Consider the following 26,724-nt stretch of genomic DNA (forward strand, 5'->3'; position numbering starts at 1 on the left):
TGTTGATAAGCCTTCTTCCAAGACTTGGTAGTTCTGAAAATGATCGAACTCAACTTCACTTTGATACTTCTACCAATTTTCCGAAAGTCTCTTCCTTTTCCTCCGAAAATTCCTTATTCGTCAATTGAATTTTCATTTCTCTCTCTCTTTTTCTCGAGCTCATTGATGGCTACCGACTTCTTAGCATGCTCCTTTTGGCGTTTTGCAAGCTTTGACTTCTTTTTCTTACTCAAGCATGTGAACCATGAAGCATGATCCTTTGCTTAACTTGTGAAAGAAATCCCGGATATAAATGAATAGAAATCGTTTTAGATGTTGTTAAGACCGATGAACCGATGAGCATAAAGACCGTGTTTAGCATAATTGTGTGTGCTTAATTGATGTTCGTCGTTCCCCGTCTGCTGATTAATATAAAGAATAAGTGCCGCATTATGCAACCTTGTGCCTGTTAGTCCGTATTACTTGTACATCGACGAAAAATGGATAAATATCTCGCTCTTTTATCTTTGGAATTCATTTCTCTTTTTATTTGGTAAAATTGAATGGTTAGTATTCTTGATGTTTTAATTTAACTAATTATTACAAAGAAAGATATCAAGAAATATTACGGGAAAAAATCACAGCCTACCGATATTGATCAATGTGAAGCATATTACGAAGTCAACTGGGGAACAAGGAAGAGAAGAATATATGGTCTTGGATCTCAAGCACAAAGTTATTATGGGCCAAATCTTTGCGTCAATTTTGCCTTTAATGCTTCAAGCATCGAAAGCACCTTCAACTTCTCAATCAAAGACCTACGGAGAAAAATATGGAGGAGTTAGTGATGCGATTGATTCCTACACCGACCGATCGCTTGCTTCCTTTATTTATCGAGAAGGCACGCGGAGTGATTTCTTCACCATCACATCATCCAAATACTCTCCGTCGACAAACCATCGCCTGTGACACCCATAGTGCCTCCTCCTACTACATCGCTAACGTTGACGATGTTGATCCTTTAGTTTCGATGGTGATCGTAGTCCTTCACCCATGCATTAGTTTTTTATGTTATCCGCTTTTGTTGGAAAGAACAAACTTATGCACTAACAATATTTGATGGATGTGTGGGTTCTTTTTGTAGTTGATAGCTTGGTGTTGTCGGTGTTTTGGACTTAACGATTGAGATTTCGCTATCTATTTTGAACTTTTTTATAAATATTATTTTATGTGAATGTCATTATTTTTAAGGGTATTTATTAATTTGTATTTAGTATGTTTCAAATTGTGCGTATTTTTTTTTTTTAAGAAAAATATTTGTAATGATTGTGACGGATTTTGGTCGTTGCTAGAGGGACAAATATTCTATTGTCGCTAAATGCAGCACAAATAATTCAATATTTTGCGACGGAATAGCGACAATGGTTTTCGTCGCTAATTTACTAAAACGACGAAATGAAATATGAAATTAGTCACGGAATTTATAACAATAGCAACAAAAATAATCCGTTGCTATAATGTGCAACGGATCTTCATACGTCGCTACTCGTCGCTAAGTTTGCAACGGATTTCAATTTTCCGTCGCTAATAGGTTAGCAACGCGCAAAATCGTAACGTACGCCATTCCGTCGCTAATCCGTCGCAACACATGTTTAGCGACGCATATATGCCGATTAGCGACGAGTACGTCCGTCACTAAACGCTGTTTTTTTAGTAGTGACCCCCGCAATTTCAGTTCCCTGTACTTCAATTTCTCCATCATTCCTTACATCTGGTGTTCCCTTAGATGTGGTAGCCTCTTGTGATTCACCCCTCTGTGCTTTCGAACCTTTAGATTCCTTCTTCTTCTGTTGTGCTGCTGCTTGTGCAGCGATTGCCTGAGCTTTCTCGGTGGGGATGTGGCCTCTCTTCCCCATGGTGGCGCAGGTTAAGCTAACTTGCACCTAGAGAGAACACATCCTAGAGAGAACACATCCTATAGATATTCATAATAATTGTTTGTTATATGAATATCTATAGTGAAATTGTAATGAAGAAAATATCCAAGAAAGTTTTTCAAATACCGATAATAAGAATCAATATGTATAGTATTTAATACTAATAATAATAAGTAACGCATATTTAGAGAATATAATATTATAATTGTTCCAAGGTCTTTTTCTTCCATAATGAAAAATAGGTTTTTTCTTCGATTTTCAATATTTTTAAAATATTATACCTTATACTAAGCAACCAACATATTTTTTCTGGGATCATTATTTGCAACTTTTATGATGGAATTTTCCTCTTCCTGATGCTATTTTGGAACTTTTGTGACCAAAATATTTCACTTTTGCAATTAATTGGTGATTTCAAAATAGCATAATCTATTACTCTATTTCTTTCTTGACATGTCATAAAATACTTCATAATTTAAAACAAAAATTAATAATTTTAAAAATTCTATAAACCGAAAGTAGTGAAGAATTACTAATACTTACTGGATATATCCAATAATTACAACGGAAATAAAGTTTCTATTTTTATGTTTGACGTACATTTTGATCTTCTGCGTCTTTAGTCTCTAATAACAGCTAGCGCCCACCCCCCCGCGCCCCACCCGGGGGCTCCTTCCAATAACAGCTCCCTCCGCTAACCGTCATTTAATTCCTATAAATACTAATATCCCGTATGTAAGTTTAACTCTTTTCATCAAATAAATCTCTGAACTCTCTGTTACTATTTCTCTGTATTACCTAGTGTTTCTACCATGGCAGAATTCGGTTGGGAGTTACATGATGCAATTGATTTGTGCAGTACTGCATTTGAAGTTGCTGAAGTCTCAAGGAGACTTAATCACGTAATCGATGACGTACAGCGGCGTATTTTTAGTCTTACTGAACTTGTTAATAATCACAACCTTCATGCGGACCGGCTGAATCTTTACGAATTTAGGCGCAGAAGAGAAGTCTTGGAGCATATCAGAACATGGTTAATAACATACATATGTATCACGGAAAGGGACATCTGATTCATCTTCAAGTTCTAAAACAACAAGATGTCAAGAATCCAGTATGCGTCAATCTTATTTTTCTTAGTGGATTGAGTTGTCTATGTCATTAACAACAAGATGTTAAGAGAATCGACTCTCATCAATCTTGTATTAGTGGTATGTGTCGATCTTGTTTTTCTTAGTGGATTGAGTTGTCTATGTCATTAACAAGAAGATGTCAAGTCTAAGTCTCATCAATCTTGTATTTGTAGTATGGGTCGATCTTGTTTTTCTTAGTGGATTGAGTTGTTTATGTCATTAACAACAAGATGTAAAGTCAAGTCTCATCAATCTTGTATTTGTAGTATGTGTCAATCTTGCATGTATTAATTAGTAGTATGTGAGTTGAATATGGTATTCATTAGAAATGTGGAGTACATTCCTTTATCTTTGTATATATAAGCCAAACAAGATTACGTGAATTGGCCATTGGTGTAATTTTGGAAATTCATCTATTTGCACCTTTGATTACCTTTGCTCTTTGGGCGTTGTGCCAATTTTAATTTGCTGTTCTTCTATCGCACCTTTGATTGCTCACACTCCTTTAGTGCTCTTCTTTCTTGGCTTTTTGGTTTTTTTCTTCTTCTTGATTCTGTTAATTATTTTCTTCTTTAGTGGATTCTGATACAATAATATAAACAAGAAAATAAATGGCGAGGAAGATAGTTAAGAGGAGAAAGAAAAACATAACATTAGAAAAAACGTAACTCGTGTGAAGCACTTAGAATCAGTGGCAATCGAGAAAAAAGAACCTCAGAAATCGTGATGGGAAAATGCAGACTACAAGAAGATTTTAGTAGTAGTACTAAATTTTGGACGAGATGAGATAGGAGAAAGGAAAAGAGAAGATGAAGTCAGAAAAAAGAAGATGATTGTGACAATGTGACTGGTTTTGAATGAGAAGGAATTAAGATGGTTATGATCAGGGTATTGAACTCTTAATTTTCACTGCTCTTAACACTCAATGCAGCAGTAAAGTTTAACAGGGCCAAACAGCTCCAACATGTTTCTGGTGGAAAAAATGTAGGCCACTCATTTCTTTTCTTAGTTATGCCACGTAGATATCCCAATAATAATCATGTAAACATCGAAATATTAATAAGGAACGGTTCAAAAGCTGATCATTCGGGCTAATTTTTAACCCGCTATGACCCAAGTTAATCCGCCCAAGTCATCATACCTCGCCTCTCTATTAAAGGCGGATCCAGGATTTGAAACTTATAGATTCCCAACTAGGATTGCATAGCGGTCGGTACGGTTCGATTTTGTATGTTATCGATTCGGTTTATTGATTATTGGTGTATAAACATGCTAAAGTGATAACATAACTAATAAGATATTCATTATCGGTCGTCGGGTAATTGGTTAGAGGGGCTTAACATTTCGGTTATCGGTTTAACCGATAAGAAATGTCTTCTAGGAGCTAACAGTTCAATTTAACTGATAACCTAATACTGAAATAACATTTTTATGGTTCAATTAATCGGTAACCGAAATTTGTACACTCCTATTCCTAACAATCTCAAATTAATACAATATAATTGGATAAAGAAACAATGTTGATATTTAATATATATTTGAAAGGTAAAAACCACTCAAACCTAATATATCATGACAATGGCTAGAAAAAATTAAGAGAAACTGTATTCCCATATAAGAGAAAAAAAGAATGAGGAAGAAGAATGAAGGGTTTGGGAGTGGCTAGCGGCAACGACAAAATAGAAGAACCGACGATATTTTTTTAGAATCTTAGTTTCTTATTTTCTATTTACATTTGGTTTTAAAATTAATTTGAAAAATTGTGATTTGTGGAAAAATAATACCTTCAGCAAGTTTAAATTGTTGTGGTTTCATTTTAGTTTGACTTGTGTGGATTTTAGAAAGAAAAAGTGATACTATAAAATAAGGCCTCTGTGCCTGGTGTTTGGTTTAAAACAAACAAACAGAGTCAGAATTAAAAAAGTGACCAAAGGGGTATCAATACCTGGTCCTAGATGCGGGCTGAGACTTATATGAATTTCTTTTTACCGCCAAACCAACAGATCTCTTATTGCGGATTCCAAGCTGAAATATTCTTAAATGGTTAAAGGCTTTCACACTACAAATTCAACTTTTGGGTGAAAGCTATGGGTTCCGTGAACCCCACCCGACAGTGTGGATCCGCCCTGGCCACGTAGGCATTTTTCTCCAAAACCTCAAGGCCCAGGGTTTTGTCTTCCAATAGTCAGTTGGTGCAGCAGCCATGAAGCTCCTCAGAAGCCTCTCTGGTACTCTGCTCCATCTCTTTATCTTAATACTCCTCTTTCATCACTATTTCATTTGACGTATTGTTGTTTCGTTTTTCAGGACCCAAAAATCTACTATAGGGCGTCGATACTTCGTGGCCCCACCGGAAGAGTACGCTTAGAGAAACTATGCCAACAATGAGGCTGAATACAGTGCAGTGATTACCTCTCTTACTGCTCAGCGAAGGTAACTTTTTTTTATGAACCACTCCAATTCATTACAGATTAAGGCCTAGTTGATTGATTGAATTGTGTTACTTAATTGTTGGCGGACTCCATTTACCTCATTATACCAGTTTTGTATGTATTGATATGAATTAGGCATTATTAAGGTAATTTTCATGATTACTCCAATTGATTTTAGATTCAGGCTTAGTTGATTGATTTGAATTAGGTTACATAGTACTTGTTAGTGGAATCGATTTATCTCATCAAGCCCGTTGTGTATGTGTAATATGATACTTGTTGAGGGATGTTTATGATGATAATAACTTTTTTATGATTACTCCAGTTGATTTGAGATTAAGGCGTAGTTGATTGATGTGAATGATAGTTACTTGTTAGCTGACCCGATTTATCTCATTATGCCCTTTGTATGTGTGATAATGAATTAGGCATTCCTTGTTGAGGGATGTTTATGATGACATGATGCTAGATGGAGTAAAGCCAGAGAGACATCCATTTCATTCACTTCTTATTGGGACCATGAAGGTGGACTTGCAAGACGCTTTCTTTTTCCACGACGAAATGAAAGCCATGGGCTTGGTCCCTGATGTATGTCTCCTTCCTATACTTGCTAACTCTCCTTTTTTCGGTAATAAACAGACATTATATATAGCAATTATGCATCAATACAAGTATTGGGGCTAACGGAGACACTAGCATTGTTTTGGATTGAACCATTACAAAAACTGATACTATCCAAATTACAAACAGGGTTAATAAGCCGAACCAAAAATTTCCCAATTGGTCTGCTTTCAACAACAACATACCCAGTATAATCCACAAGTGGGGTCTGGGGAGGGTAGGATGTAAGCAGACCTTACCCAATTTGTTTGCTTCCAAGTCCTTTACAACAAACAAAGTCCTTTAACCCTCCTTATTTGCTAGCATATCTTAATATTTTTTCAACCCCCGGTATTTGGTAGGCCCTAGTCATCTCTGTTGTATTACTCACTTTTCATATTTGTATAGAGCCACAATATGTGCTGGTTGATTGATGTGTATTATACCCAGCCTTAAAATTATGATAACAAGGATTGTTGTTTCTCTGCAAATATGACAGGTTGCCTTGTACAATTTCTTGATATCTACCTGTGGAAAATGCAAAAATTCTGAACAAGCAGTAAGGCTATGTGTCCTTACTCTGCCTTGCAGTGTCGTCCTGCTTCACTATTCTGAAATTATCAACAGTACTATGATATATGGAAATAATTAATGTTGTTTATCTTCTTTGTAAGTAGTTTTTGGAAGAAATGAAGAGATTTTAAGTCAAGCCTACTGGACAAACTTATATTTGTCTCCTCAATGCATGTGCAGCTGCTGGTCGGGTAGACAGAGTGTAAGAAAGTTGCTCAATGGTTGCAACTCTATATATTACTAATACACAATTGGTCATGCCTATATGTGAAGGCATATGCTGATGTCTGTTTAGTTAGTTGCACGATTAGATCCTTCATGCAGTGGATAGTCTGGAATGCAGCAAATTCATTAGTAATTAGCCAGACATAACACCATGATATGATTATCAGTTCATTTGACTGAAGCATATCTGCTTATTCAGTCAAATGATATTTGATCAATATGCTCCAGGAAGCTACTGGATGTAGAGCCTTAAAGTTCCCTCAGCGTCAAAACTTCTCTCCACTCCTTGCCGATGTTTCTGTGTCATAAGCTTTGTTTACTCTGGCATCTGATCGGCTGCTCTTCCGACATTGCAGGTATGCAATTGTTCGTGACATGACTGCTGCTGGTCTTGGTCTGAATAAATTCTGCTATGCTGGACTTATAGCTGCTCACAAGAATAAGGAACCTGTCACTTTTGATGCATAAGTGCATCTCCATTTTTATGGTATTTGAACTTATTTGATCTTGTTATTTCTTGGACTAGATTATTGAGCTAGTTGAGCAGTCCAAGGGTTGGTCAGCAGTTGAAGCACCTAGTGACATTCCTGTAAGATCCATGATGGGCATGTCTGAGGAAGAACTTTACAATATCCCAACTGCTGAGTATGTTTTTCGGCCTGGTGGATTTTTAAATAGGGAATTCACAGTTTATCATGTTGCGTTTCATGCCTGTGCGGACCTAAAAAGTGTGGAGGTTACCGTACTTGACATCCACTAACAAGATCATTAGATGTAATTTAGTTTTGCTTTAATTGATATGGCCCAAATCCTTCTGTTATTTTTTTCTGTAAATTAACCTGCCATACACTTGGCTTTCATTTAATTTAGACCTTCCAGTTCAACATGTAATCTGCAGTAGGCTCCCCCCTCCTCGCCTCGGATTCAATAAGTATCTTGAATAACTGTATTCTATTTTTGAGAACAGATAACATAGACCTAACATTGTCTAATTGTTAGAATGCATAGTAAATTTAATTCATTCAAGCATAGCATTCATTTATTTAAAGGTCACTTTTGGAATTTGTTGTCCTTTTGCAGAGATGCTTTCTACGAGGGAAAAAAGAAGTGAAATAAGCCTTGAAGATTGAATTCAATCTTTTCAAGAAAACCTTAGTATGGTGTCACAATGGAAAATCTTCTCGATAAAAAATCCCTTAGTATAATATCATGCCCGTTTAAGTTTTAATGACACCAGTGGATCTTAAATCTGTACTATAAGAAAAGTCTTTCTTGTTAGGGATCAGATCAAGGTTGAACGTACTATTTCTCTATGCAGTAAAGTCATTGAAGATTATGGTGGCATCAATTTTTCCGGAGACTTTCTTTGACAAGCACACAAACATTTTATAGAAAAAAAAAAAATGACAAAGGTTGTGCTTGAGTTACATCAGGATCCTTATGAAAGAGACAATTTCCCTTTCTATGTCTTGGGAGGATGCTTAGTCATGTACTGTTTCTGTACCATCTTGGTACTTTATTAGTTAAAAAACTTTACCTTATCAAAAAAATAGAGCATGGCCAACCTTAATACTTTAGCAATTCTCCGTTTGATCTTATGTTTCTTCTTCATGGCAGTCAATCGATGCACTTCTTGAGATGCTTAGCAAGGATGGTAAAACACCTGATGTGTTCATTTTGATGCAAACCATGAGGTATTGTATTAGATCCTCCTTTCAACTGTTTAACTCTATAGGTTGGTTAAAAGGGTTAGAGTATTATAAACCTCACAATCCGTATAGAGGATAGATTAGAACTCTAGAAAGTATTTAAGCAACTTGAAATCACTGCATTAAATTATTAGGTTTGTCAGAGTTGCTTGCCAGAGATGGTGCATTCAGTCTAAAAGTTTCTTGACATTGGATGAGAAAGGGTGGTCCTAGTCTTATCAGGCTATACGATGATAATTCTAAATCTTCAAGTTAGGCATAAGCTTCATATGTTATGACTTCGTTGGCGTTGTTCAACTGAAATATGAATATAACATGTGGACTTATATAAAAGCACATCTTTTATTTCTACAAAAAGAGCAAACCCTTCAAACAAGCAGTACCATTCGGAAATCCTTTGCAATGAAATGGCTCTCTGGAAATCTCCTTCGACAGTGCGCTTTTGATCTAATACCTTCAGGCAAATCGAGATGAAATGACTAAATTTTAATCTACAGTGTTTCCTTTTCCTTTTTCAATATCTCTAGGTAAGTGTGAACACTTATACCAGGAGATAATGATGTAGAAAGCAGCTCTTGATAAAAGGAAAAGAGGTGTTCGGAAACACGTGTTAGGTATATAGTATTTTTCAGGAACGTTATCCATAATTTGTATTTTACTTCCTGGTCAAGCACCATACTTTCCAGCCACTGTATTTTACTTTCCAGCCACTATACTTTTGCTTCTTTTTTCACTGCATCGAATCCTATTAATTATTTATTTATAGGGTTTAATTAACAAGAAGTTTACTTTCCCTTGTTCTCTAATCTCATTTCGATCCCAAAAAATGTGAATTTCTACTTTCATCAATCTTCGTTTATTCCCAGTTAATTCAAGAAATTTTACCACAACTGAAGGTCATCGTTCTACTATTGTTCATAAACGTAGTCTTGACTTTCTTCACGATCCATGGTTTAATAAGGTAAATCTTATTATTTGGTTTTGGTAAAATGTTGAAAGATCAGTAGAATAAGGGAGAGTGTAATGACTAGGTTGTTTAATGTCATCTTTAAGACGGCATTGATGCTAGAAAGAATGGAGGCGAGTGTAATTCTCCTGATGAAAGAATAAAGGAGATATCAAACTATGAGGCTGTTCTTCGCTAAGCCCATTACTATGAAAGTGTGGGAGAGGGTGGTGGAGATCTAAGACTTATGAGAAGGATGGTGGAGCGATATAGGGAAGGGAAGAGGACTTACACGTGGTGTTTATTACAAGTACATTAGGGTGATCGAGGACATGTATGAGGAAGAAAGTGAGGAAATATAGTTACTCGTAGCAGTTAATTCTTAGTCAGGTTTTATTTTCCTTGGTGATGGATGGATTGCAAATTGAAGGTCATTCGCGGAACATTGTTCAGGATGATGACGAGACTCGTAATAGCTGAAGGTTCATACCTCCTACTCTACAGGTCCTATTGTTCTTGGAGTGTAAATGAAGCGCCTCGGAGGTGACTTGGAAGTAGTCTTGACATTATATCCAAGCGGAGATTGATGATGATGTCACCCTTCCGTATTGGGGCGATTGGTTTAATGAGCAAGAAGGTGCAATCTTATTATTTGGTTAGAGCCGACTATCTTTTGTTTTAAAATGTTGAAAGACCGTCGGTAGAAACGAGATTGAGATGGTTTGGACATGTGTACCGGTGCGGGTTGGCCGTGGATGGTTTAAGGGGTACGAAGAAGTATTGGGGAGAGGTAATTAGACAAATCTCATGACCTGTAGTAGATAGTTGTTTCCTTCTTAGTGTCCAATTTTTGGCCTTTTATTTTCACTATGCTTTGATTATCCTGTGTTCTTTATTACGGTATTTCTCGTGTTGTATTGTTAGTCCATTGATTATTTCTTCCATACTTTGAATCTCTTTTCCGAATCTCTTAATATATCTTACTTCTTTTTATGCTTTTATTTAAGGAAGTATGTCCTACCTTGGTTCATCTTCTACCCTGACCACGACGATGTGGGATTTATTTGATTGTTGTTGTTGTTGTTGTTGTTGAAAGATCAGTAGAAATGTTGTTTTGTTCGGTTAGTTGATTTATTTGTTATTGAAATCTCATGATCTGTAAATTGTTACTCCCTCTGTCCCAATTTAAGTGTCTTAATTTGACTTAGTCCCGAGGGTCTATTGAACCACCAATAAGTTGGGATTATTACTTTTCGGGTATGTTGTTGTTGTTGTCAAGCACCAAGTAAACACTGTTGGCTCAAGGAAGTGGGGAGGACAAGGGAAAGCGAGTGGTGGCTTAATTGATTTACTTTAAGTTGACTTCCCTCCTCTCCTGTTGTTTAGTCCTCTTTTCCACTCTCTCTCAGAATGAGTGAAAAAAGCTCATGTAGCCTCCAGTTTTAGGTCCAAGCAAATGAGTGAAATATATTTATCCCTCGCCATTGTTTTTTTTTTTTTTTTTGATGATGATGAAGTAAAACGATATCTTTAAAGAGCATCACGTTGATGCTAATAGCAAAAGATACCCCTCGCCATTACTTATCTTCGTGCGACTTCTCTTTGTAGTATAAGTTCTTAAATAACCGTCCTATCAACTTTTGGTAGTATGTGATCAAACAAAAATTTCCTCCCTTAGTTCCTTCTAGTGTCCAAGTTTGGCCTTTTATTTTCATGCTTTTTTATTATATTCTATTCATTGACTGCACTTGTTCTGACTGTCTGAGTAAATAGTGTTCCCATTTGTTAATGAATACGTCTAGTTTTCATCTTGCTGAAATAGTTGATTTAGAGGTTGCTTTGGATTCATGATCTTCTTTCGAATTCCTATAAAGATGGTTGGGCCTATTGGCCTGGCTTCAACGCAGTCTATAATCTCATGCCAAGTTATATTTAGTTTATTTGCATTGTGCTTCATGTGCAAATCTATTCATTCTTTTTACTGGAATAACCTTATCCAGCCATCGCAGTGTGCTGTCTTAGCTGCCCAGTGTGGCTTGCTTTATGTCATTTAAATACGTAATCTGTGTTTATGTCATTTAAATATGTAATCTGTGTTTTACTCCTAGAACATAGCATTAAGCTACTGTCAAATCTGCAACTCTATCATGACTTACTGTTATTTTTGAAATCTCCAGCTGAGTGCGAACCATTAAACTATGTTCAGTAGATGTTCCTTTAATAATTGGTTAAGGTGCATTCTAACAAGCATTATTACTAATCCATTATGTATCCCATGTATTCGGGTAATCTGGGTGCATAATCCAATAAACACACGTTACTGAAAACTTGCCAAAATCAACGGTATTTCAAGTTTGACATATTTTTTCATAGTCTTTATTTCATTTCTTTGATTCGCCTCCATGTGTTTGATTCTGTGTTTGTGCAGGTGTTATCTTCATTCTGGAGATCTACAACGTGGTCGGAAAATTTTTGATGACTACATGAGTTCGGGAAAACCACCTATGATTGAATTATATGTGGTAAGTTCCAAAATACATTTAGGGCTGCAATATAGTCTTGCCCAGAAAGTTGGCGTTCTATCACAACATAACACCACCATATAAAGGACTTTGTGTTCTAGTATATCTTCCTGCAGCTGTCATCTTACCTCATGCATGGTATTTTTTTTTTCCGGATAAAGAACTCATGCATGGTCTCCTTAAGTGGATTTTCCGCCATGACGCAAGAGAGCCAATTTAAAGGAGGTTATAAAAGTAATTAAAGTAGTTGAGCAGGAAACTTCTCCAAGCTGATTCTCATTTCTCAATTTTTATTTCTCCGTAGACACTTGTTGAGGGAGCAAATGGTCGGTTACACTCCTGAAGGGCTGCACTTGCTGAATAGACACTGGTATGGTGTGTTTGACCGTGTTATAGCAATTTCTCATTATGTCAGAGTGGATTCCACTTGACAAAGTCTCTTACTTGTGGAGGTACATATGAACTCCAGGAACTTCTTCCTGAGTCCCAAGATGGGAAGTGATCTCCTTCTTGTTGCTGCGGGTGAAAAGGTGGGAAAGCAGAAAAAGGAGAAGTTTTAGCCCTTAGCTTTCTCTTTTCTCATCACATAACGACGAGTTATTTAATGTGTATATTGTCTGCAGACTGGTGGATACACTACTGCCAATCTGATATGGGACATGATGCAAGCTCGTAAAATTACACCAACATTTCCTGCTGTTCAAGCATATCATGATGGCTTGAAGGTGAGTTTTCTTTACTTGCTGACAGATCCATTGGTTCTTCCATAGCGCTAGGGAAGGGCACTATTGGATACTGCCAAGGTTTAAAGATTGCAAGCAGCTCTTAGTTGCTATAGACAAAGTTCTTGGCTGCTCCTGCAATTGACAACCAAATTTCCAAAGTATCTCATCCAACCAAGTCTACCTGATAACCAATACGGATCCATCCCCAAGGATATTCATGTCTTATGGTTTGTCTGGATCAGCAGTAAACTGCATGTACTTGTATTCTTGCAATTTGATTTTGTCGAAATGTTGATATAGAATGGTGCAAAACTTGTAGCTCTGGTCCACCATTTGTGGTTATTCAGGAATAACTTCTCCAGCCAAGGTTGGTAGATGTATGTTTTGATAAGTTTCTGTGCATCTCAGGTTCGGGAGATACCAGCTGATGATCCAAGACTGCAACTAGTTTCTCGGACCTACAATAACATGAGACAGAGGTTTGGCGGGGGAGCTGGACGGCCATAGACAGAAGATTGAGGCCATGCAGCAGCTACATAGCCCTGAACCATTGGGTTCTTTTGTACCCTAGAATGTCTGCTTTTTCCTGCTATCGCACGAATAATGATCATGTTCTTCAAAGTTGAGGGGCAAATTTAGATCATTTTGCGTAGTTCATAGACAAATCTAACTATTTCTCATTATAAAAAAGGTCCACATGTTAAAAGCTTCTGTATACTAATCTATTAATTAGGGGCAAATTTAATCTATTTAAGGGTAGATCATCTGATCTCAGTTATTAATGGATGACAAAGTTGCAACATTTCACAAAGTTTAGTGAAAATGTTGGACCCTTGCCCTTTTTAATGATTAATTGGTGTAACTATAAAACCATTTAGTGGTTGATTGATCATATGAAAATGTGAAACCAGTTTGATAAGGTTGAGAGCTGAGATAACACTGCAACAAATTAAACTTGGTAAGGAGAAACCTTGATTTTTATCTCTGTTAAAACCTTTTGCCTCATAGAACCAAGAATAGGTGAAGAAATAGCTAATGTGTGATTCATATCTATTTTCAAGCAAATTAGGAATTACTATATATTCTTGAAAACTCCACAGTTTTGATTGATATTTGAAAGGGATATGCTTCCCCTTTTTGGAAATTAGCATGTCTTTTTAAAAAAAATATATGCTTTTTACCTAATAAGCCTCCTTGAGGTAGCAGGTTTGGCATGGGCACCCTACTGGTAATTTAATCACCAACAGAGTATACTACTTAGTAGATAGGAAAGGTACCTAAAGCCTGACTTTTCATGTCTTAAATGTGAATATTGGAATGACTTCTGAACATGCTCATGAACCTCTCATGCTCATTTAAAATTGTTTTATTTAGATTTTAACTAATGAATATATTGAACCGCATTACTGCAAGAGTGATCGAACCAGAAACCTGTGATGACACAAGTAAAAATAGTATTTTTAGTACATTAATTAAAAATAAGTTCAAAGAGAGCATATAAACTCGACAACTTAAATGGAGTTTTGTCAAAGTACATGAGCAAATATAATCCTTTTCCGAAATAAGTATGAGTTGTATACATCACTGTTTTAAAAGGTAAAGGCGTGAGGAGAGACGAATTACCTATAGTATTATGTTACATGACTGTAGGTCTTGCGACATGGATATTATAAGTTAATTATAACAATAACATACCCAGTGAAATTTCACATAGTGGGGTCTGGTACATTATAAGTAAATTAAATAAATTAAAATACTAATTAACACAAACAAATATGTCAAAAGCTTTAGAAATATTAAGAATATTTGAAACACATACAAATAGAAATATTGATAAAATATCAAGACTACTTATACCAGAAAAAAAATCTTGTTAAATTTACACTTGAAAATCATTCTTTTTCGATCTATGTCAAGCGTTTCAACTTATTATTTGGACCATGCATGTAATTATTGTGCACAAAATTAGTTAGGTAGTACATATGCATGAATTTGGTCAAATTTAAGGAGATTGCATGTCAGCTTTTTACAAGTATAGGCTAGTCTTACTACCGATACAAGAGTAACATTGCATGAAAGCAATTGTTGTTTTCACATGACTTTGAATAGCAAATTTACATGAATTTAGCAATTGTGGTTGCTATAAATACCTTTCAAAACTACTATCAACATGCATCATCTTCTTCTTCTTCTTCTTCTTGCATAGATATTTTGATTCTAATTACTCAAGATAATAGTGTTGATTTTAAGAAGTAACGATGGATTAGATTTTCACGTTGAAGTACCTGTCATTTTCCAGTCGGAGTTGATTAGGAAAATGTACAATGAGAGCTATGAACAAGAAAAGCTTTTTCGTAGCTCTCATTGTACATTTTCCTAATCAACTCCGACTGGAAAATGACTGGTATTTCAACGTGAAAATCTAATCCATCGTTACTTCTTAAAATCAACATTATTATCTTGAGTAATTAGAATCAAAATATCTATGGTAGTACGAACTAGTGTCGAGCCCTTATCGGGTGATATTCTTGAAAGAATAATAAACTACTGTAACACACACTACCAACCTCCTCCTCCCGCACCAGCTCGTACCGAGGATGAGATAAGGGCTCTCGAGAACTTTGACAATGAATTTGTCAATGTGGACTTTCAAACTCTAAAAGCGCTTGTTCAGGTAAATATCAATTTATAGATGAAATCCTTCATTTATTCGTGCCCTAGCTAAATTACACGTGTTTTATTTGGTGCTTCCTGCTAGTTAATTAGCGTTTGATTCAAATTAACTAGTAAAGACTTTTTTTTCTCTTCTTTTCAGGCAGCGCACTATTTGGATATCCAGGCCCTGCTTGATCTCACAGTGGAAACTATGAAATGGAGGGTCGACACTAATTCAGAAGCATTCATTAGGCAGAATTTTCCTCACTTTCAGTAGTTTTTTGCTGTTTTAATTGTCACTGATATGGCCATACTACACTTTGTTTATTTTTTTTTATTTGGAGTCGTATTGTGTTTTTCTTGTTTGGATTCGATATTGTTTTTTTTTTTTTTTTTTTTTCTTATTTGGAGTCGGTATTGTACTTTTTTTTAAAAAAAATTTGGAGTCTAATAAAAAGTATGTTAGTAGTTTGGCCAAGTTTCTTGAAATCAAAAGTGCTTACTCGAATCAGATCTAAACTGGAAAAACATTGATAACGGCCGAACCTTATAGTGGGCTGGCAATCTTTTTCATTCTTTTTGAAATTTTATGAAAAGGAGCAAGTGAGGGAAAATTTTTGATGAAAATATAAATGGTAAACTTTTAATATCAGAAGCAAAGACAAGAAATCATCATACTGGTGTTACACATAATAGATTATACCGATTTAAACGAACAGAGATGATTTTTGCACATTTTTACCCCCAACCATACTTCGGATCACAAATATACTTCTTGGCCTATGATCACACGGACAATTGCAGGTTGATGCTTTCCTATTATAGTCGGTCAAGACTAGCAATATTGAACCTTATGTTGCATTCTTTGAACTTGTGAAGCCACTGATATTAATCTACATCTCCTTCGCTCAGTTTCTTATTCTCTATCAATTTATCACAGACAAAAAAATGTTAGGTAGTAGTATTACTTGTAATAATATCTTTAATGAGATATTATTTAGTGTCTAATGAAGTAGAAAACAAAATTTGAGATATATTGATAATAAATAAGAAAACAACTATGAATTTAACTAAAGTTTTGACTGATATCAATTTGTGTAGACTTCTAATACCAATCAAGTTTAACTTTCTTTTCTCAAAAAAAAAGAAAAAAAAGAAAAAGAAGAAGTTTTAACTTTAAATTTTAACCATTTGAGATATTGTGCCATATTTCTTTAATTTTTAACTATTTGAGATATTGTGCCATATTGATAATTTATGGGATAATGACTTTACAATCAGTGATAATTACTTTGGTGATAAAATTATTAAGACACCATAAGCAAGATCGTTTGTTAAATAAATTTCATGAACAAAGTTGCATAGTTTTAAAACATAGACACCGTAATAATTAAATCTAAGATAACTTTTATTTAATAGGTAAAAGAGAATGAAAAAGTCTACAAAGAATTCATTCCGATTACAACTAAGATTCCTCAAGTCCTTTTCATTACAAATTTGAGAAATATTAAATCTCAAAGTCCTAGATATTAGACAATGTTTTGAATATTACAGTTTTATCTAATATGGAATGATTTTTAAAAGAAATAATTAAACTTTTACGATATCTAATAACTTTATTATAATTTTGTACAAACAAAATAGTTAACCCATTTAATAAGCTCTGTCTCTCTGAGTATGTTGAAGTGGAGGATTAATTCTAATTTTCGGACAATTGTTGTTTTAGATGAACATCTATCCGTCCAAAACAATTATGTTCGGAAAGATTTATACCTAATACCAACTTTCTAGGGTCGGGCATGTGTAGTTAAAATCAGAAAAGAATTTCATCCTTGGGTGATTTACAATTATATCCTTAAATACAAATATTTAAGGGCAGAAAAGTCGATCAATATTTAGGGGATATTTTGGTTTGTGCGTTGCGCGAATATCTTTAGTGGTGGAGCAACGTTGAGAATGGGAACTCAATTGAATATGTTCGTTTGAAAATTATACTGTACAAATAGAGCAACTTTTTTGAAAAATTTATATAAGTTGTCAAATTCTATTGGCATAAGAGAAAATTCTAATGAAGTGACAAAATATTTCAAAATATCTTATGTCAAAGATTATGAAGTGCGCGTATCAAAAGTAAGAAACTTTCAATTGGATAGATATTCTAAATTGTTATCCTACAATATTATATGAATTTAACGTATGCTCGTTTCCTGCTTCTCCCATAATTATAAATTTGTTTGTGACCAAAGTGTGAATGAGTTTCATAATGATCTAATCACTTAATAAATTTGTGGATTATGAACGTGGTTTGACTTTTTTCCTTTTGTTTTAATTTTCCTAATTAAAATTATCAAAAATTGTAATTCTTCTTTTATTCTCTATAGCCTCTTAATTGTGACTTACCTAAAAGTATATTATTATTTTGATTCAAATAGTGGTACTTTATATGAAGATAAGTTTCATATAATTAGGAACGTTTTCTTTTAATTAATGTGTTTTTTTAATCCAAATAGAATTTAATTTGTTTCTCCATTATTAGGAATTGGAGTGACAAATTCGTTTCACTTTAGAGGCTCAATGAGTCGATGCGTATTTATGCACAAAAAAACTAAAAATAAAAAAAAAATTCAAGAGATATCACGTCACTTAAAATTGTAAAACTTAGAATTTTTAATTCATATCTAACAGGATTTCACTTGCTTTGATATTCAAATAAGTGACTCCACTCGCCCTCAACCCTCTTTTTCCCCGATAAATCCTTCTAATAATTAGGAGTTTGTTGTTGCATACTTGCATAGGACAAGACTACTTTGATATTGTATCTTGTGGCAACTTGCAGCAAAGGAAAACGGTAATAAATAAGCTTGATTAGTTGACTTAGAAGTCTTAATTATAATTTTATCCTATATACAATTGGTTTTTAAAACTTTTAAAGGGTAAAAAAGTCGTTTAATATTTGAAGGATATTTTGGTCAACCAACATTTATATTCATGCTTTTAAAATAATTAGTCTCTATAAACATGCAGTTGCCGTTATTCCCCGTCAAAGTCCATAACACAAAACTAATTGCTTCTCGACCTCTAAAAATGAAAGGCACTGCTCGAAAGAGCCTGGTACCTTCTGTATTTGTCGTCTGTCGTCTGACTCACAAACAGTTTCCATTTGTAGGTGAGCGTTCTTTATTTGTGCTACGCGATTTTGGATCACGTCTTTTAATAGATACGCACTTTATAATATTTATTGATTTTCACTTTGTGTTCGATACTTGTTTTGTGGCCTGATTATTCTGAATTGGCGTTGGTGAATCCACACTGAAGTAAAATGTTTTCTGTAAAAAATGACTCCCTACATTTATTATTGCACCAACCACAAACTTTTAGATGTGCTGAAAATAAAAAAGATATACGCCACAACTGACATTAATGAAATTGTGGAGGTAATTAAAAAAGTAAATTAATTAATTAAAACGTGAAAAGACAAATCAAGTTAAGAGGGACCTGACCTTGCAAGACAAAGCAAGCTAGAAAAGACTCCTCGCAATTCTTCCTGAAGAAACACATAACCAAGTGAATCAACACAATAAAGGTTATGATAATTAAAATAAAACAAACATGCATGTACAATAAAAGAAAGTAGTAACAGAAGCATGAAGAGGAAGAGTAGTAGTCTTCCTTTATCGGTCTTTTACAGAGCATGCGGGCAGTGCTGTAACCCTTTATATAGTTGTAGGAGTTAAAAGTATTTTATCTAATACAGGATTGGTATAATTTTGGAATTCAACAATCGGCAAGACTCTTAAACGGTATTAGAATTCAATTCAAATTTATGTTAAAAAGACGTTTTAGATATACAAGTATATCCAGTAGAGATTTATCTATTCAAATAAATAGTTTGGTTCTGAAGGTTATAAAAGTGCTATTTTGATCAACCAACATTTATATTCATGCTTTTAAAATAAAACTAGTTTCTACGAACGTGCCTCACACGTAAATACCATGTCAATTATTAGCAAGTGCTTTGAATCAAAAGACCCTTTGTAACATAACAGAATTATGATTAGATAGTAATCTAAAGTGAATTGCATATTTACCAACAACTCAATTATAGGAAGTTTTGGTCCTGAAAATCATTATTCATCATAGCATTTCAATCCTAGCATCAAATACACTTGGCAAATAAATTCAACACATGCATTAGTGTACGTATATCCCCGTAATAAATTGAAAGATGTTGTTACTATTTATAAAAGGAGAATATCACTTTTGGTATCTTTGTTATTAATAAATTTTAATTTTTATTCTTGTGATATATGACTCAACACATCTAACTTTCAATTAATTAAAATCGATTTTTTCACCTTCGTCAGCCCAAAAATGTATATCTGAGCTATTTGTGTTACAACAACGGTGTAAATGAGCCACTTTTTAACGGAGGGTATATTTGCTCTAAATCGTATAGTTCAGGAGTATATGTGGATCTTTTCCCTATAAGAAATATGTTATATTTGGACTACTTTTAGAAATATATTTAATTTTTATTTGATTCTCATAAGGATTTAGAGTGCAGTTTATGGGTCTATTGTTGTATATATATATAAATAAATATTTAATTGGAACTCTGTTGTTATTAAAAATTAACTTGAGGTCGCTACAGATATAGGCTTCAAATTCCGAATTTGACTGGATAGAGTTGTATTATATTATTTAAGACTTTATATGATATTTACTTATTTCTTATTCTAAAAACAACTAAGATTTTGTCTTATGGGAAGTTTATGCCCTTCTAAAAAATCGAATCGATTCTCATAAGGATAATCTTTTTTCTTTTTCTATTGCTTTATAGAATACTGTATAGAGATCAATGTATATACTACTTTGATTTTTCATTCCATTTCGTAATTATAATTATTCTTTTTATTTTATTACTCTCTCTTGGGTAATAGTTTAGTGCTTGATTTTATCAAAATGATTGCTTTTTTGAAGTCAAGTCGGCATGTTTATTTATTAAAGATAAGTAGTTTGTACGTGTGAGATTGGAATGGATTTAAATTTTCAATATAGGTAGAACACAATATCGCAATTAGCAAATAGCTAAGAAGTCCGAACCTGATAAGTATCAGTATCTTAAATTCTAGAATTTTATCCAGTATTGAATTGCTTTTTTAAAAAAGAGTAGCTTTTAAAGGGCATAAAAATTAACCAACATTTTAGAAATATTTTAATCATTTAATATTTAGCGTGTTAAGCTTAATTACCAAAATTATTGTCTCGAAATAGAAAAATCTTTGTTGAATTCAAAGGTTCATATATTAGTTCCTCCAAAATTTAAATTGCTAAGTCTTTATCATTTTCAACAAAAAAAGGTAGTTTAATTTGTTTGGCCTCTTTAATTTCAAACTTGTATTTTGACTTGAAGTCTGTTGGTTTTAGTCTTATATTCTGACATGGGTTCCAGTATTTTTCATAATCAAATTGATTTTAACGTTTTACACATTAGACAAGGTTGTGTCTATGTACAACTTTATCCAACGTAACATTATCTTTTGAAGAAACGAATTAGTCCCTGAAGGGTATAAAAGTCGTTTAATATTTGAAGGATATTTTGGTCAACCAACATTTATATTCATGCTTTTAAAATAATATAGATAGATAGATATAGATTAAGCGCTTAAAATTTAAGAAAAAAAAAACACAAAGTAGCTTAGCTGCGCAGGTTCGATCTCGGGATGAAAGCTACATGAGAGAGGCAGCGAGCCAGGGAGTACTCATTGCTAAGCGGTGTCATTTTTGATAGATGTCCAAATCTATTCTGATTTTTTAGATTATACACATTACATATATTGATTAAAAAAATTCGACGAAACGGTGTCAGATGACACCCCTTGCTATGAGGTGTGTAGGCCCCTGCACCTTGTGCTACACGTGGACCTGAGGGAAATTTAATGATAATAAAGCTGTCAAGATTTCAATTATCTCTCACAGGACAATGTCAAAAGGTTGCAAAATCCGTATGTTTCTTAAAATTGTTTGACGAAAAAGAGCACAAATCAATTAAAATAGAAAGGCTTAAGAGTGGTTGATTTGAGCTTGGGTAATAGAGACCTGATTATTGGAGGTTCTCAATGTTAGAAGAAGCATTATTCCGTAATTTGGCCTATTTGCTCATGTAACCGAGTCGAGCAGATATATAGATTAATTGAGATTGTTATGGAGGTTATGGATTTACTAGCAACCGGCAAGTCACACTTTTTCTTGACTACCTAATGCTTAGAGGATGTATAAACACCAAGTCTTTCACTAGTATTTTATGTGGATTTCTTATTTTTTAATTTTAGCTAATACAAACTCTACACATTTAGATGCTGAGAAAACATAGTGTTAATCATTTATTATTCAAATTTTAATACAACCTCTTAATATTCAGTTATGTATTCAGATTCAGATGTTATAATTTTGGAAAAACAAATGAGGCCTAAGTTGCATTCGACGCAATTGCTTAAAATATGCTTAGTATTTATTTATTTATTAACATAAGTGAGACTTCTAATTTCTCATAGTATATTTCTTTTCACGTTTATTAACTAAGATGTTCGTTAATTATATTCTAGCGCTACAAAAATATAGCCACTTGTATTAGCCACAAGCTATTTTTCGTAATGAACGGATTAGCTATGAATAACACTCTATGTCTATTTGGAGAAAATATTTACCCGAAATGATCCATATTTTTAATATTACCCGAAATGACTCCTTTACACATCATTATATACTTTTATACATGTTTATACATTATCTACAGTAAGTGTATAATGTTATATACTGTGTGTATAAATATTGCTGCAAAAAAAAAAGTTGGTTTTGCAAATATAAATAAAAAATATGGCTACATGAATGTAATATTTTATGTTGGATTGTATATTATTGAAAATTTTGTTGCAAAAAAAGCAATAAAAGTAGTATCTAATGTAAGGCCGGAAAATAAAATATGGTGCTAAATGGTTGAACTAACTTTAAGCGCTTTCATTTAACCTACAAAATTAGGAGCGACAAAATTTTATGAGGGCACAAATCAAATAAAATTTGAGTAGCTTGTATAAAACAAAATTTAAAAAGAATAACGTGTTCCGCCGAACTTGTGTCTTTAAAAATGATTTAAATGGTTTTGTTAGGGCACAAATCAGATAATCAGTCTCTCGTCTCTATTCACAAAAAAAAATACCTCACCTCTGAAATTTCTTGACTTGTCTCTTTCTTGGTCAGAGCTTTGAAAAAGATTTTAAAAGTAAAACTTACACAAATAATTACCTTTAATAAATTTCTAACTGAAGCATAGTTACAAGTTGAATATTTACAATTAGTAATTTTGTCAGTGATACTTCACTTGTATCTCGCATTTTGAAATACGTAAATAAATACGAGAAATACAAAACACATTAGAGTAAATTTAGGCTCTATTTTTGGAACATATTTTTTTTTTTAAATTCTGAGAGAAAAAATAGGCTATATTTTTGGAACATAATATTCTTTTCCTTTTTAAATAGTAAGTCAAATTAAATTAACCATATTTCACACAAATTACTGAAGAGTAAAATCAGGCCCTATTTATGGAACAATTTTTTTTTTTTTTAAATATGGGATTCAATTTAAAACTTCCCATAAATCACGCATAACGGTTGTTCTTCCATAAAAGCATACAAATCTCTCTCAACTTTTATCACAATCAAAACTTTTTGAATTCAAAAGCCACTAAAGATCTAAAAACTTCCAAATACAGAAAAATATACACTGAAATATAATGAAATATGGTTGATTGTTTAAGAAATATAAAGTTGTAGTATGCGTTCATACAATTGGATACAATGAAATATATCAGAAACTATTTCATAAATTAGAAATACAAAATGCAAAAATATATTGAAATACAGCGAAATACAAAAGTCGTATGTAGTAAAAATAAGCTCTTTATTTGGAACATTCACTATATTTACAACAAAAAAAGATAAATACATTGAAATACAGCGAAATAATATATTGAAATACATTGAAATACAACGAAATAATATATTGAAATACACTGAAATATACTAAAAATTAGATATACTGTTTGTTAATACACGTGTAAATACACTGAAATATCCGAAATATTTTATCAAACATCGGTGGACATACGGAAGCTCCACAAATCTCATCAATGGTGTTCTCGTAGGAAAGAAGCGAGTCGTCTCGGATTGCTACAAAAAGGACATTATCCGGAGATGCCTTACATTTCGAGGCCGGGATTTATTGAAGGAGTGGTGGCATATCATAGCAAACAGATTGAAAAATCTAGAAAGTCCTTGACAACTGCTCAAGCCAAGTTTTTTCAGCTTCAAATTCCAGATGAAGCTTTGTCCTTACTTTTGGGTATAGGCTACAAAGAACGAGATGCCAAGAGAGCGTTGCGCATGAACAATCAAGTAGTAGAAAGTGTTGTTGATTTTTAGAGATAATGAACAAAGACTTTCAATTGGTCTAGTTAATAAAGCTTCAGTACGTCGTCCTTCACCGTTGTTAGAGCTCTCTTTTTCGTCGACCATGGTTGCTGCTACTACTGTAGAATTCTTCTGATTTGTAAGACAAAATGAGATCTAGGATAGGTGATGAAACAGAGAGAGAAAGAGGGGTGAGGGAGAAAATAAATTTGGTAGGTGAGAGAAAATCAATTTAAAACTAGAGATGGAAACCCGAGAGAGAGAAGAGAGGGGTGAGGGAGAAAATAGATTTGATTGAGAAAATATTTGAAAAAAAAAGATTGTGGGTAAGTGAGAGAGAGGTACCTTATTTTTAGTGAAAATACTTCTGATTACAAGAAACAAGTTATAGATTGTAATTTGATAAATAATTGCACTACCAAAATAATTTAAAAAAAAGATAGTTATTATTAATAAATACGTCTTAGAGGTAGTTATGGGCTGTAAATTTTCCATTTTAAAATTCCAAAATTCTACGTTTGGGCCTTTTATGGGTAAGTTGCGGCCCTTTAACTTGAAACTCATAAGAGCCCATATTAGTTCTTCTTCTTGAGGTTAATACTTAGGATTGTGAGTTTTAATTGAAACTATTCCAGAGTAGTAACCAAAACGCCTACTGAGGTTAATACTTAGGATTGTGAGTTTTTTTGATAGTAATTAGTAACCAAAACGCATGACCCTAGATAGAAAGGTATGGAGGTCGAGGATTAGGGTAGAAGATAGTAGGTAGCCGAGTGTTGTTGTCGTACTCATGTGTGAGTAGCCTATTTAGTATTCACGTAGTATCGTATTTCTCATTTCTTACTATACTGTTGCTTCACTTGCTCTGTTTATCTTGCCTTTGCTGTCGTTATTTTTCTTTCAACTCTGCTTTGTTTTCTTCTTTTTAGCCTAGGATCTATTGGAAACAACCTCTCTACCCCACAAAGGTAGGGGTAAGGTCTGCGTACATCTTACCCTCCCCAGATCCCACTTGTGGGACTACACTGGGCATGTTGTTGTAGTTAATTAGTAACCAAAACAGCTTAGTATGAGTAACTTTACAATTATTGTTGAGATTCTGTAGTGTATTTTGTTCTTCTGAGCTACTGAGTATTTGGTGAATCCTAATAGTAGTACATGTTTCATTTTCAATCTCGTTCAACTGTCCTAATTTATGTTTGCTAAAATACATTGGATATTAATCTTGTAGCTTTAGCGGACAAATTCCACTATAGCAGAAGATTTATCTGTTACGCACAGCTGGTATTCTCCTTCAGCGGTATCATTTTCATTAGATGGGAGAGAAAGATTTGGAAATTGAGGACAGCACGTGGAGAAGAACAGAGAGGAGATGAAGCTAAAACAGAAGTGCGAAAAGTTGAAAAGAAGAAAAAGTCCTTTAAAGAAGGTGTGAAGGTGGAAAAGCGTGGAGTTTGTCACGTAAGTAGAGTACCGCTTCGTATGGACCATGTGAAACTTCGTCAGGTTCTTTCTCAGTTTGGAGAAATTCAAAGCATATATCTTGTACCTGAAGGTTTGTTGAGTTCCTTATTTATGCTCTTATATCTTCACTACTTTTCATTTGATCAACATCTTCAGAGATATTGGTTAAATGCTTCACTATGCATATGTTTTCCCTCCTCCGCAGCTTAGTTGTCTTTTTTAATTTGCTTGCATACAGCTGCTGCTGCTCAAATGAATCGGAAACGGGCAGGTGGGTTCCGAGGGCAAGCATTTTCAGAAGGGTATGCTTTACTTTTAGGTTTCTGTGAACTAAAATCAGATTTATCTGTTATTTATCCTTCATTACAAATTTACAATGATGAATTCTGCATATTGCATCTGCAAGATTATGATTTATGACATTTGCTACCGAAAATAATTAAAGTATCATCTATATTTGTAGGCGGATTGAATTTACGAAGAAGAGTGTTGCCAAGAGAGTGGCAAATATGTTGAATGGTCAACAGATGGGTAACGTATTTTCTTGGCAATGACTCTCTTTTCTTTCTTTTCAAGTTTAAGGAATTCTGTTAAGACATTCTATTTACATAGCTTTCCAGCTTTTTGCTTCTATTTGGTTCATAGGGTACCATCATAGCATCTGCAGCAAGTTTGACAAGCGTTTCTATTTTCTTTTTGAGTTGACTAGTTATTATATTTGTTACCCATTTTTTAGGGGAAACACCAATAATTCAGATACTAGCCAAAAATTTGGCTTCTATTATGGGTAGACTAACATGGTTTTGCTGCATTATACCATTTGTGTTATAACAATATAACACAATGACTATCATTGTTTATATTCTTCAGATTCAGCTTTGAACTTCTGCTTTTCTTGTATTTGCAGTGACCTTGAGAAGTTATTGACTTTATTGTCAAATTTCTGGTTATATAGGTGGAAGGAAAAGGTCATCATTCTATTATGACATTTGGAATGTCAAATACTTGTCTAAAATCAAATGGGATGATGTTACTGATGAAATTGGTACGCTGTTATTTTCAATTTATTGGGTAATGTCGGTATTCTTGAATCTCTTACTTTGGATGCAGCAGAAAGTATCATGTTTTTCAGTGGCAGGGCTCCGAGTCAAGACTAGCTATGAACCTGAAAGGAGGAGGGGATTAAATACCCTAGGATAGGCACCAATCCTCAAGTCGCTAATGTGCTTACCAGAGGGGACCTGAGCTAAGTGTAGACGTATTTTATGAAAGGTCATGCCTCTGTTAAGTTCAAGTATTTAATGTCAGCGGGTTTGGGGACATTATGAAAACATAACACCTTGGGCTAATGACGTG

General features: G+C 34.0%; 1 protein-coding gene and 2 pseudogenes across 1 annotated transcript; all 3 read left to right on the forward strand.

Annotated features, from left to right (window-relative positions):
* The first annotated feature begins 5,252 nt into the window (after window positions 1-5,252).
* Window positions 5,253-13,538, forward strand: LOC132065189 (pentatricopeptide repeat-containing protein At4g35850, mitochondrial-like; annotated as a pseudogene).
* Window positions 13,539-15,266: 1,728 nt separating this feature from the next.
* Window positions 15,267-15,713, forward strand: LOC132062226 (uncharacterized). Its single transcript, XM_059454842.1, has 2 exons — window positions 15,267-15,455; window positions 15,597-15,713. Exons 1-2 carry the CDS (start codon window positions 15,267-15,269, stop codon window positions 15,711-15,713), a joined length of 306 nt encoding a protein of 101 aa, XP_059310825.1.
* An 8,892-nt stretch (window positions 15,714-24,605) lies between these two features.
* LOC132062227 (pre-rRNA-processing protein ESF2-like) lies at window positions 24,606-26,568 on the forward strand (annotated as a pseudogene).
* The last annotated feature ends 156 nt before the right edge of the window (window positions 26,569-26,724 follow it).

The sequence above is a fragment of the Lycium ferocissimum genome, chromosome 7 (genome assembly GCF_029784015.1).
Source record: "Lycium ferocissimum isolate CSIRO_LF1 chromosome 7, AGI_CSIRO_Lferr_CH_V1, whole genome shotgun sequence".
NCBI lineage: Eukaryota > Viridiplantae > Streptophyta > Magnoliopsida > Solanales > Solanaceae > Lycium > Lycium ferocissimum.